The sequence below is a fragment of the Diuraphis noxia genome, unplaced genomic scaffold, assembly GCF_037042655.1.
Source record: "Diuraphis noxia isolate RWA-SAM2 unplaced genomic scaffold, SU_Dnox_SAM2 contig0008, whole genome shotgun sequence".
Classification (NCBI taxonomy): Eukaryota; Metazoa; Arthropoda; class Insecta; order Hemiptera; family Aphididae; genus Diuraphis; species Diuraphis noxia.
The window spans coordinates 4,245,573-4,260,683 of record NW_028301718.1 but is presented as its reverse complement, the minus strand read 5'-3'; the positions used below and the strand labels follow the sequence as shown (position 1 = coordinate 4,260,683).

The 15,111-nt window shown below is 27.7% G+C and overlaps 1 protein-coding gene across 1 annotated transcript; it reads left to right on the top strand.

The window, feature by feature from the left end:
- The first annotated feature begins 2,725 nt into the window (after positions 1-2,725).
- LOC149054290 (alpha-tocopherol transfer protein-like) lies at positions 2,726-15,079 on the top strand. The gene is made up of 6 exons (XM_089230415.1): positions 2,726-2,982; positions 7,843-7,996; positions 9,920-10,172; positions 14,166-14,276; positions 14,608-14,710; positions 14,881-15,079. Exons 1-6 carry the CDS (start codon positions 2,838-2,840, stop codon positions 15,018-15,020), a joined length of 906 nt encoding a protein of 301 aa, XP_089086541.1. The 5' UTR covers positions 2,726-2,837; the 3' UTR covers positions 15,021-15,079.
- The last annotated feature ends 32 nt before the right edge of the window (positions 15,080-15,111 follow it).

The window sequence follows — 15,111 nt, the reverse complement described above, 5'->3', positions numbered from 1 at the left end:
CCGAGTGATAACGGTTTCCAGGTAAACATACCTGTCTCGCTTATTTTTCGCTTATGAATTTCTAGCATAAAATAATTTACGAATTTTCGTGATTTTTACATAATATGTTGTAAAAATTCAAACTTTGAATGCTTATAAAAAAAAATTGTGACTATGTATTTATTTTATTTTTTAACTTCTATTGTAAAAATATGTTAGGAGCCTTGTATTAAATTTTCAAATCTTAGAATTAAAAAGAAAAACTTTTATGAATTTCTATCTAAGATAATTTGAACATTGCCGTAATTTTTACGTATTTAGTCAAAATTTGAACTTTAAATGCTTATAAAAAAAAATCGTGCCTACGAATTTTTAATATTTTTTAACTTCTATTGTTACAATGTGTTAGAAGTCCTGTATTAAATTTTCAAGCTTTTCTACCGAACAAATAAATTTTTATCGATATTTATAGAAAAAAAAACTAAAAAAGTTGAAAAATTAAAATGTCAGTAAACAGCTCAAAACAAATCTAAATATTTTGAAAATTTTATCAAATATATAAAACGCCTATATAAACATTCAGTCAAAATTTCAAGTATCTGCGGTAATTTGTTTTAGAGTTACACCAAAATAAGGAAATCGCTAAAAGTGAAAATCCAATGTTGTAAAAATTTAAATTTCAAATGCTCATAAGAATTGAATTTGAATTTCCGGTGGAATTTTTATTTGTGATAAACATTGAAAAACTTGTAAGGAATCTTGTATTAAATTTTTAAATCTTAGATTTAAAAAGAAAATTTTTTATGAATTTCTAGCTTAAAATAATTTGTGAATTTTCGTGATTTTTACGTATTTTGACAAAATTCAAACTTTGAATGCTTATAAAAAAAATTGTGACAATGAATTTCTTTTATTTTTCAACTGCTATTGTAACAATATGTTAAGAGCCTTGTATTAAATTTTCAAGCTTTTCTGCCTAACAAATAAATTTTTATCGATATTAATTTTAAAAAAACTAATAATGATCGAAAATTTGAAATGCCTATGAATAGTTCAACTTAAGTCGAAATTTTTTGAAAATTGCATGATGGATAGAGAATATACTTATATAAACATTAGGTGAAAATTTCATGTATCTATGGTCATTTGTTTTAAAGTTACATCAAAAATTTTTAGTTTGTTTTTCTCAATTATTTAGAAAAGTATTAAGAATTTTTTACTTTTGACCCCCCAAAGTACCAACTAGATTCACTTTCTGATCGAACGAGGTACTGAAGTCAAAACTCGAAGCATTTTTACTGCCCCAAAACGTGATGACAGACAAAAAAAAAAAAAAAAAAAAAAAACACACATCATGGTAAAATCAATACATTCATCGCTCCGCTCAGAATCTAAAATTATATATATTTATTACTCATTATTTGTAAAAAATTATTCAACTATAAAAATAATAAATCAATAAGTCGAACAAAATAGGAAGTAGTACCTATTATTAGTTAATAACATAAATGCATGGCATATAATAATAATTTAATATACCTACTATGTATATAATGGTAAATTATTTATAACATTTCTTAGGCTTGTATTTTTTAGCCAATATTTGTAGGTTCTCAAAATTTGATATTTTTTTTCACTCAGCTTTTTTATTTGGATATCAATGAAAATTATTTTAATATAATGGTATCAAACATTAAATATGAAAGTAATATCGTATAACAAAAGTCATAAATTACGACTTTGAAATTACAAACTTATTTTGATACATGATGTTTGAAAATGTTTGGAACCACTCATATATTTATTATACTTGACTAATGATGGGAGGCAATTAGTACTAGACCCTTTTCGTTTATGATAAAATTTAGCCATTTAGGGTACGTCGGGTGGTCGGAAACTCGTACCTATATAGTCGGGAGGCAATTCGTATAAAAATTATGGGTCTTTTTGATTTCGGGAGGCAACTAGTGTGCGCCCGAAAAAAATACGTTCATTATTTAGCAGTAAGTTTACACTTGTCACTGCAGGGCTTAGGGCATCTCCCAGTCTACCACTCCCTCATGGTTAAGTTATATAATACATATAATCTAACCACACCCTATCTAGCCTTGATGCTATGTCTTATAATAGGACTCATTCATTACGTACCTATCGCTTATCAGTAATTACAAAAATTGCGAGCCAATGTATTTTTTGGTAGGTATAAATCACAATCACACATTTTTAACCATACCTGTAATAATTAATACCTAACTAGATGTTAAAATAAAGACAGCCTTACGTTTGTATGAAAATTGGAAAGAAAATATTTTTTCAGGGATTCAAGTAATGCAGTAATGCAACAATATGATTTTTTACACTAGACCCAATATTGGTAGGTATACAATTTGAATATAGGGTTCAAGGTCCAATATTAGAATGTATCGTCGTTGACGTAGGTAAAAATAATAATTTCGTTTGATTAAATGATATAAAATACAAATGATTTAGTATAAACGGCTTTTTACCATTCGAAAATGTACATATGATGTACAAACAAGGAAGAAAACTCGCAATTGCCCTTCTCAGGCGACAGTCAGTCGTTTATATAGACTGACAATAACTGGCCGGTAGGTAATTTCATATAATTAAATGGTAGAAAAATAAATAAAAACCAGAATCGTCAAGAAGGTTGGTGGGTCTATATAACTACGTAAATTGTAGGTATATATAATATTTATTATAGTGCAAATGTTTTTACATTTCATACATCCGCTTCTATAGCCTCAGTGTTCGACTTCACGCTGTTTGATATACTACTTCGTCAATAATCAAAAAAAAAAGTTAATTGTATTTAACACAATATATTCTTATACAATATGACGTACCTCATACCACCGAACGAGACGCAAATCGCATACATAAAGAATGAAGATTTCTATCAACCGTTACATAGACTCGAAGAAGATGTCACTCAGCTCATGGAATGGTTGACCAAACAACCACATTTACCTAATATTACTGGTTAGTTAATATAACTTAGTTTTATGTCAATATTAGATTACATAGTTTTATGTACTATATATACAAGATCAGGTGATGACTTGTAGCATTTGCATATTTATTTTGCACAGTAACAAAAATAGCAGAGTACAAAACAAGTACGTTTCATACAACTAGTTTTGAAATTATTTATTTTTATTTCTATTATTTATTTCTACATTCATTATTGAAGATATGTTTAAGGCGGTTAAGCTTCGATGTGTGCGAATATATGTACCTAAATTTTACAGTTTTAACTTAATCTAACATAGATTAAATATAAACATAAACTAAACATAAACTACTATATCGAAATATAAATATACCTAATCCTACGTTATAAATTTAATTACAGAATGTATAATTTTACACCGGTAATTTGTTAAGATATACCTAATGAATTAACTTATCATTAGTAATATAAGTATTAATATGTATTTATTATTCATATAGAATAGTAGTTTTCATCAATAATAATGTAGGTAATCCGAAACAGTCCATTTACTAAAAAATTAACTATATACAGTAAACACTAAGATGTTGGCACTATACTAATAGCTAATGTTTAAAAAACTATAATAAGGCATGTGGGACTGTCTGTTTCGCACTCCACTCAATCTAAGACACCCCCGAATACCTACCTATTAATGTAGTAAGTCAGTAAGTGGTTACATATCTAAATATTATTATGAATAAAAACCATTTCAATTTATGTTGTCTATAACTTGTATAATTCTAATAAGTAGTAATATTGTAATAATATATAACTTATAGTTATAATAATGATGTAAGTATTTAATATAAATATTGTAGGTACAGAAGTCAGAAATTATTTATTTTGTATATAAAGGCATATTTTGAGTCATTTTTGTTTTTAGGACATATTTTACACTTTTAGACGGCATCTTATACTTTTAGAGACACATATTTAACTTAAATAAATTTTTGATTTTTCCAGACTGACATTTTATTTTTAAAAAATCCATGTTTGGATAAAAATTATTTATTTTTAATTTTTGTCTTATTATATGGTTTTTGACTATCAGCGGGCATATGTTTTTCCTTGAAGCGCTTGCAGAACAAAATAATTTTAACTAAACTATGATTACTTTTTTTTTAGTACTAAAAGAAGAATTATAAAATTTTAATAACATGTATATTTTGTTTATTTGGCTATGGTACAAATGCTATTTATTAATAATTTTAAATAAATTCACTAGAAAAAATTTTATGCGCATATTTTAAATGCATATTATGGCGTTTAAAGTGCATAACTGCTTACCTATTTAGAGCTTTTTTAGAGCTACAACTTACAGGTCCTCTGCTTTAGTGATGAGTTATGAGAGGCATAAAAAAACAAAAAACTGCATAATATATCATTGTTAAATCAATAGTTAATAATCATCTCTCTCTAATCAGATCAGTAGGATATAAAATGTGTTATATAAAATAAATGCGTTTAAACTATCAAAAATATATTTATAACTTCGTCTCTTTAATATGTACAATATCCATAGGTACATTAAGTTTGATAACTCTATATAACAATATGATCACAACATAGCAACATTTCATCTAATACCTGTATCTAATGAAATTATTTTGTTGTAATATAGGTATACTAGGTATAGGTACCTATAATATCTACCTATAGGCTATAGTTAATTAAGCATATGTAATTAGATAGTTACTGAATCACTGAATTTTAGTAGTTTGAGGAAGTTTCCTATTTTAAACCATGAAGCACACATATCATATTACAGATAATATAAGTACATATATATAGTAGATACGTACATATATATACGATATACCTATGAGATATATAGTTTAATAATAAATATAAACACCTAATCCATAATATAAATATAGTATAAGTACCTTTACACTTAGTGACATTATATTTTTTATTTTTTTGCTACTGTATAAGAACTTATACATATTGAATAATTTTACCACCGACCGCCGTGTAGGAACTATCATAATATATCATACGCACCTTTTTTTTTAAATGTAGGACTTACACACAGTGGCGAAACGAACCTAAAATAGCACATACCTACGCAATCTTACAATTTAAACACCCACCAACCCATCAATTAGTGCTATTACACATAGTACTTATACAGTTATACCTGAATATATCTATAAATTGTTACCTATATAAATACTAATACTAATAGGTACTTAGTTGTGGTTATTCACTTTCATATTATCAACCACGACCCACGGCACCCACCCAGCCCCAAACCTTAAAAAAATCGAAAAGTAATCGCTTCTCAAAGACCACGGTCGTTTCGCCACTGCTAATACACATCTCATATTCTCATTTTTATATTCGTGTAGCCGTGTAGGGACAAACATATACGTAGCTTTTTTTATACCTTGTAGGAAGTTACATTCTCCCCAGACCCCAATTGATCCGTGACATTTGATTCGGTTAAAAAAACCCCGTACAAAAAATATCCAGTAAAAAAAAATATATAAATAAATAGAATTAGGATTTAGGATTATAATTTTAGGAAAATAATCTATAATATTGTAACGAATGTTATAGAATATGACTGTATTGTTTTTATAATTCTAGTTTATTATTTTATATTATTATGTCATAAACAATAGTTCGTAATTTATATATTATTAACTGATTGTTATTTTTTTCTACTTGACGTTTTTAAAAATTATGAAAATAAAATAATAATAATAATTTATGTATATTTTTATTTTATTTTTTTACCGGACAATTTTTAACGGGAAGTTTATGTACTTACAGGTTCTTTTTTGACCGAATTAAATGTCGCGGATCAATTGTCACCGGATATAATTTACCGGACCAAATTACATGATGGAACCAGATTATCCCGGAAACTTATAAGTGTCTGTTCAAGGTATCTCATGCACTCATTAGTTGAGTGTCATGGACATTTTTTATGATATATAGAGGTAGTATATACTATTTAATATACGAATAGGTATATCTACATCTTAACTGTTCGGATATACTTACAGCATGTATGTGAATCACTTTATCATATGCAGTAGTGTAGTACTTATGCATATATGCATGGCTACGGTTCCACGTCATTTGATTCGATTATAGCTATAATATATTCTACCTTTACATATTATCTTAAAAAATGCCCATGACACTTAACTAATAAAGTGAGATACCTTGATAATAGACACGTCTTAACGTTAACAACTTCCGGGATAATCCATAGTTCTGCGAAAATAAAAACGCACACATCAACGTAATTCTTAAAAAAATACATATATGAAATTTTCACTGAATGTTCATATTAGAATTTTCTATACGCCATAGCATTTTCCATTTTCATTAGTTTTATTTTGATTAATGTCTATATAGATCCTCACACATTGTTACAATACAGGAGGTTAAAAATATTAAAATGGCATAAGCTAGATTTTTTATTTAGCGTTTAATGTTAAAATTTCAATTAAATTTATTAAAACTTAAATTTAAAACAAGAATTCACGTAAATAGTTTTATTTATAACAAAAAAAAATATAAAACACAGGTTTTCTTATAGTTATTTTAAGTTCAAATTTGGACGAAATTATAAATCAAAATCACGAATAACGATTTTAGTTATTTTTTTGGAATTTAAAAGTATTATTCGTGGTACATGAAACTTCTAAAGTATATATATTATATTATTATGCGTTCAAAATTAATATGATAATATGCAAATAATATTGCTTCAACTTATCTGCTACCATATTGGCATATTATTCATATTAATAATAACAATATAAATTATAAACGTAATATAAAATATCATCGTTGGCTGACAAACCGTCTCCGCTCCAGAAAAAGACTACCTATATCTAGTGATTATTTTATACATTATAATTTATAGTTATTATACATCATACTACATTATACAATTTATAAGTCTCATCAGAGTTTTTGAGTGGGTATTTTTCCCCTGTTAGACGAACAGATTTTCTCACAGTATATTTTGTATGAAACATATATTTCGTCCTTCGATAAAAAAAATATAAATAAAAAGTAGTTAACTAAGTAATTTATAGAACTGTAAATATGAACTATAAGGTCAATGACAATATTTAAAATATATACATAGGTTAGGTTACTAAGGCTACATAGCATACTATAATATATACTATAATAGTATTACTAATATAATATAGGTAGAACTATAGGTACATACTACATATTGTTCAATGACAATGTTTGCACCATAATATGTTGTATAATATGTAATATATGGTTGTACATTATTGTAGCAGAGATTATATAAAATATCAATATAATCATTTTAATCTATGATTGTAAGTTTCACAATTTATAAGACTATCAAATTGATCTAAATAGCAGGTTTAAGTATGTGTTTAATTTAGTAAGTAATAAATAAAAATTATAAACTTATACATATAATTTATATTATATTATTATGTGGGTTGTTATTTTTTTTTTTATTGCTATTCGAATAAATATAGCTTATGTTATAATTTGTGCTTAATATAGTTATTACTTATAATTGGGCTTGAATGATCAATCAATGATAAGTCAATTTTAATGAATTATTAAATTATCCTATAATAGTAGGTGTAGTAAAAATTATTAACCATACGCGCATTAACATCCAAAACCACAAGACAGCATTCATTATTGAAGATAGGTTTAAGATGTGTGCCGTGTGACTGTGCGGACGTATTCATGTTAGCCACCCCTGCTATACATATAGACTATAATCTATATGTATGATAATAATTAATATTAATAATTATTGTTATAGATTTATAAAATTAATATGAAAAACTATTTATAATCATATACATCTATTTAAATTGCAGATAGAAAATGGTTAGCGCATTTTATAACTGGATGCAAGTATAATTTGCAAAGATCAAAGCAAGTTATTGATTCATACTTCGTAGCACGGGCAGAATTTCCAGAGTTTTTTGGCTCTTTTACTAGGGAACAGCTAAAAGAAGCTACTAAACAAGGGTAACTAAAAAGTCAACTTAAATATGCTTAATATTTATACCATAAGCGAAAATATAGGGGTTTTAAGAGCTTTATAAGTACCTATTAACACAAATTTCAATAACCCCTAAACATTTCCTACATTTTTTAGCTTATTTAATGGTATTATTATAATAGAGCTTTAGCCTCCCTCTCCTGAAATCTCAAAATATGCTATTTGTGCCTAAAATGTACTCAATGTATTTACTTTATTTTAAAATCAACTGATTTGAATTCTTGAATTCTTGATTCGAATATTCTTTAAGTCTCTAAGTATATTAGGTAAGATTAGGTTGTGTCTTGTGTATCCCAAACATTTTATAAACCTATTCGGCGCGCGCGTTATGGCTAGATTATTATCTCCTAAATTACAGTAATTTAGCTCCAATAAACAGAATCCAAACAACTTCAGGCAATTCAATAAAATATTTTCAACGATGACTCAACCCGGTTAAAATCCCCGCGTTCTAAATCATAAATATAATTTAATAATATATTGCTATAAATAATTAGGAACTTTTTATATTGATATCAGCTAATACAGTTGACAGTTGTATGTATAGACGTATACTGTGCTGAGCTGAGCTTCTGACCCCGCTCATGCAAGTCGTGCATATATTATCAATAAGCAAAATAAAACAAAAATATACAATAAAATATTTTCACTAAAGCAAATCAACATCTAGGTACCATGTTATTTATACCTTATGTTATATAATATTATGTTATAATTTATTATAAACATCATCGGTTCGACATTGCAAATTTATTCAAAATTTGTTCGTTGGAGAATCTATTCGACATATCTTGTTCAATAAAACAATATTTGTAATACTATTCTTAAACTTAAATATTGTTAAATTGTTTTGCGGGCGATCCAATATGGATAACAATATAACATACGAAAAATGAATCGTTGTTTAAACTTTAGAAAATAATATCTTCAAACAACGATTATAATCGTATAAACAGTATTTACTATTATGTAGAATATGCAGATTAGAAAATTAATAAAGGATTTAATGCTTAAATTAAATTACAAATTTTTGGAGGGGATAATTTTAAATTGGAGGGGCTAAGCCCCCCTAAATTTCAACTACGAGCGTCCTCTTAATAAGTTTTATGTTATTGTTATAATATTTTATATATTGTTATACTAAATTCGTAATTGTAATTTAAAATAGATTTTTATATTTTATAGTTCTGATTCTGACTGATCTGACTTATGGGGTAGTCACAATTTTTTATTATATTTTAAATAATATTATATATTGTTCATAATTTTTTTATTCGAGTGGTATAGAAACTGATATTTTTCTAAGCGAGATATCAATAAAAAAGTAAAGACTAAATGTTATGTTGAAGGTAATTGAGTTTTTTATATTCTTATTATGTACCTACCTATATAGAAATATTAAAAAATAATATCTGATTGTATTAATTATGTTTCTTTATGTTTCATAAGAAAAATATTTGTATTTAAATTTTAATGAAACTTTAAAGCCTTTAGTTTATTTCAATTGAAATTAAAGACTAAATGTAAGGTTTATATACATTTTTTTTATAATAAAAGCTTAAAGATCTAGTTTTGCTAGTCATTATAGTGGCATAACATGGAAAAGTCAGGAAACAATTATAAAAAAGTATTGTGGTATCCAATATCCATGAATTGGTTTAAGAATTAAAAATAATTTTGCCAATTTACCGGGTAAATACTGGGTATTTATTGGATAAATACCGAGTATTTACCCATCACTAATTCTGCATCAAGAATTTATTTTAGTTATAAACTATATTGGTATAGCACCGCGATTGAGCGACTAAGTCTAGCACTTTTATTTTATTAGATAATACCTATATGAATCATAATAATTATTAATTACTAAACGTTTTACATTTTTACAGATCTGTATGTTTGTTCCCGAAACTGACGCCAGAGGGTAACAGAATTTTCTGTACCATGACCCGCCAATCGTCGGACGATGAAAAATATGATGTTATGCTGTTTTGTCAAGTGTCCATCGCCATTTTAGACTTACAGCTTAAATTGGAGCCCATGTACGGGAACATTATTTTGTATGACCTGAAACACATTCGACTAGCTCAATTCATGGCCTTCACGCCCACTTTGACAAAACATCTGTTGAGATGTTGCATTGTGAGTATATTATAACTGCTGTACTTATTGGTTTTATGGTATATTGGTAGGTAAAATCATTAATTATAGCGATTTGACATGTGACCTATCATAAGTAGTTTTGCATATTATACGATATACCTAATAGAAAGTTTAGAATATTTTCAATTAAAACTGTCTGGGCGGGCAAGTGACTCAGCTAAAAATTGTCGTCAAACTTCTAATTGCTATCACTTTTGAACATTTTTTAATTAAGCAAACAAAAACCAGATATATTGAAGAAGAAAAAGAGTGTCTAATGAAGATTTGGTTGCTAAATTATGGTGATATTTACCTATAATTTTCTTTAAGGTTCCCTGTATAATACACAGTGCTTGGTAGGTAACGCATTCAAAGGAATTTGTTCCAATGATTCCATTCAATTTTCAGGAACTTAACGAGAATGTAGTACCTTGTTCGTGTGAAAGGACGTAGTGGAATTGTGTTCATTTTTTAGAGGAACAAGGACGATATTATATTTTATTTTGTTTTTTTTGTCTATATATTCTCAAACAAGGAATAAAAATAATTTGTATAGCAAGTTTTAATTAATTTTTGTTTTAGAAATTTAGTCAATATTTTAATGAGCTATATGTATTATACGACTAATCACGTTTTACCTGTCGAACGAATAACACGTAGGTTCCTCGCGAGTGTCGAATTGTGCAAAGTGTTTATTAAATTAAATTAAATATCTACTATTGACTTTTTTTTGGTTACAACCTTAAAGTGTCAAGTGTCCTAACACAAATTATTTAAACCTTCACGCGTAGCGGCTCTGCAGATCGTCATCCAGCAATGGACTCGACGAATAATAGGTACTCCCACGGCGTCAACACAAATTTTAGTTTACCAAGTAACTCTGGTACCTACGCATGCAAAATGAAATTGAAACAATATACTTGTAATTAAATTACAAGATTAAGGTTAAGCGTCAATGGTGGAAATAATGATCTTACAGTTACGGGCATTTATTGTCCACACAAGGAGGCGCAGATGAAATTAAATGCATTGATTTTTTTTCGTAAGCTAGGAACCAGATTCACTATCGGTGGAGACTTCAACGCAAAACACACCGACTGAGGATCAAAACTCATCACAAATAAAGGACATACCCTATTAAAAGCAGTTAATACTATCAACACTAGAGTAATTTCCACCTGAAAATCAACGCATTAGCCTACTGACCCAAATAAGATACCGGACCTATTAGACTTTTTCGTAGTTAAAAATATTTCGTCAAAATATGTAGAAGTTGAGGGACTTACAGAACTATCGGCCGACCATATTCCTGTGTACTGTGTTACTCTTACTAAGTTCGAACGTCAAAGTGAAAAAACGAAAAATCTTTCTTACAAACAAATGAACAGATTATAATCTTTTTATAAATATCCTCGTAGAAACCATCACTCTTTCAGTGAAACTAAAAAAGTAAAAACATCATCAGACATTGAAACAATAGTGCAAAAATTAACCAATGATATCGTTGATGCAGCGAAAGCGGCAACACCAATAAATCCTGAAGAGAATAACCGGGAGATCCACTTGAAATTGGAGAAATTGTTCAACAAAAGCGTAAAAGACGAGAATATAACATAGAATAGAACTTGACATCCATATGATTAAAAGAATTGGAATCGTATTGGTAAAATTTTATGAGACAAAATCAATGAAATGAAAAACGAAACATTTAAATCTTATCTGAATGGCTTATCTGTCACGAATGACATTGATTACTCATTATGGATAGCTCTAATAAGATGCATTAAAACCCTCGTTCTCATATACCACATATTCGTAAGGTAATAGCTAGACAGTACTAGGGCACGCAACGATGAGCAAGATATAGCAGAAGTATACGCCCAAATCATCACTACTGAATTCAATATGATACAATGCCAAGGTTAGGTTAAAAGGCTGAAAGAAACAAGAGAAAAAATACAATTTTTTACACTTCTAGAAGTCGTTAGAGAAATTGTCAACATTAACCCAAAAAAGGCACCAGGTTTCGACGAGATCAGCCCAGGCATACTTAAAGAGTTATCAAAGGCGATTATCCTCTTAACACATATATACAATGCAATCCTACAACAAGAATACTCCCTACCCTAAACAATCAAAAAAGGCGCAAATGATTATGCTACTCAAACCAGCCAAACCACCAGAACAAGCTACCTAGCTCGTACAGACCGACATCGCTTCTACCAAGCATGTCAAAGTTCTTTGAAAAACTTTTTCTCAAACGCTTTTTAAAACTACTTATTGAAGAAAAACACCTCATACCAGACTATCAGTTTGAATTTCGGAATAAACATTCTAGTGTTGACCAAGGTCACCGTGTCACTAACATTAAGGCATTAGAAGGAAAATAATACTGTTGCGAAGTGTTCTTAGACGTAACCCAAGCTTTTGACTAGGTTTGGGATAAACTCCTTGTAAACTGTATTCTAAAAAGAAAAACGTAGGTATTCTAAAAATGTAGCGCAAGTGTCTATGTTTTATATTTAAAAGAAATTTTTTAAAAATATTGATTAGAACAAAAGTTATTTCATTTGTCAGAATGTCGGATCTCTGTGGGACACCCTGTATATATAAATTAATATTTAGTGACTATGAAATTTAGTTTTAATTTTTCTACTTGACAAAATATTATTTTATATATTTTTTTAAATTTTCGCTTCAATATGCAATAAAATATGCAAATAATTGTCAAAATATGCAAAAATAGGTATGCAATAACCTTTAAATATGCAAAAAAAATTTCACCATTAGGTTCAAATTATGATGATTCGTGGAAATAACTGACAACAATCCAAAAATATTAAAAGGAAAAAATTTGCAATTGCATAGAAATGCGCGCTCTACAAATGACCATAGATACATGCAATTTTTACCGAATGTTTATATAATAAGTATAATCTATCCACCATGCAATTTTAAAAAATTTTCGACTTTGAACTATTCATAGGTATTTGCAATTTTCGATCATTATTAGTTTTTTTAAAATTAATATCGACAAAAATTTATTTGTTAGGCAGAAAAGCTTAACATATTTTTACAATAGCAGTTGAAAAATAAATAGTCACAATTTTTTTTTATAAGCATTCAAAGTTTGAATTTTGACAACATATTACGTAAAAATCACGAAAATTCGTAAATTATTTTAAGCTAGAAATTCATAAACATTTTTCTTTTTTAATCTAAGATTTGAAAATTAAATACAAGGCTCCTAACATATTTTTACAATAGCAGGTGAAAAATAAAAGATATATATAGGGACAATTTTTTTTTACAAGCGTTCAAATTTTGAATTTTGACAACATACGTAAAAGTCACGAAAATTCGCAAATTATTTTAAGCTAGAAATTCATAAAAAAATTTTCTTTTTAGATCTAAGATTTGAAAATTTAATACAAGGCTCCTATAACATATTTTTACAATAGCAGTTGAAAAATAAAAAAAATACATGGTCACAATTTTTTTTTACAATCTTTCAAATTTTAATTTTGACAACATACGTAAAAATCACCAAAATTCGCAAATTATTTTAAACTAGAAATTATTAAAAAATGTCCTTTTTAAATCTAAGATTTGAAAATTTGAATAATGTATAATATATCCTAGACAGATAAACCGTCTTTGCTCAGAATCGTTTTTCGTATACAATGATATAATATCATTGGATTCAGATTTAATTCCATCCATTACAGTAACCCACTTGTAACCTACTGTACAGCAGAGCGACATCCACTTACTCGCTTTTTTTAAAATGAACCTTCCATGTACCGAATATATGTATAGTACCTAACTACTTAACATAGTATGCTTTAATAATTATTGGTCTAAGTCATCCTGTATTCCAATAGTCAGTAATATAGGTAATAATTTATAAAGGTAAATGGAATTACAATATTTATATTTATATTATCACACATAAATAGAATTATTTACAGATAATCAATTTACTGTTTACAGGATTCGTTCCCACTGCGAGTTAAAACTGTCCACTACATAAATCCGCCAAAGTTCATGAGCCGCCTTATAACATTCTTTAAGCTATTTGTATCGAACAAAATCAGAGACAGGGTAAGTTTGGAAAAATATAATCTATGGACTATGATGCTATATACTATTAAAATATCAGTAAAACAAAAAAATAGAGTATGGCTCTATCAAGCCCGACACACCTTAAACTTTACTATTCACGCATATCACCCCACATACTTAGTTTCTCTATGGTGACTTATCATTAATCATTTACACTTTCACAAAATCATTAAATAGCTTATCTTACCAACTTTTATATAAAAAATTAGTAAATTATTTATACTAAAATATTTATCAAACCTAAGGCCTAAACTGCAACATAATAAATTATAAATATCGTACTGATTAATATTTTATAATTGTTCTATAGATATTTGTACACGATTCACTGGAAGATTTATACCAATACATTCCAAAAGATGTATTACCAGACATTTATGGTGGCTGCGGCGGAAATCTAGAAAAATATGAAGGTGATGTATACCGTTGAAATGTAGTATTTCATGTAATATTGTTGGCAATTGTATTGTACCTATATCTTAAGTAATTTATAGGTGCACAAAACATATATTATTTTGCATAGGCACCTATGATACGAATTCATTTTTTAAATGTTACTCAAAAATAATTTTTATCTTTGCAGAGGATATGTTGGAACTGTTGATGGCTAACAAAGAATGGTTGGAAGCACGACCAAAGGCCAACTTGTCGAAACGACCAGAACATATAAAAAAAGACGAATTGGACATGAATGGTACATTCAAACAATTACAGATTGATTGAATTTTCAATTTAAGATACTTTAGTTAGGAATTGAATAGAATAATAGTAATTATTAATATTATTTGTTATTAATTATAAATATAAAATAATG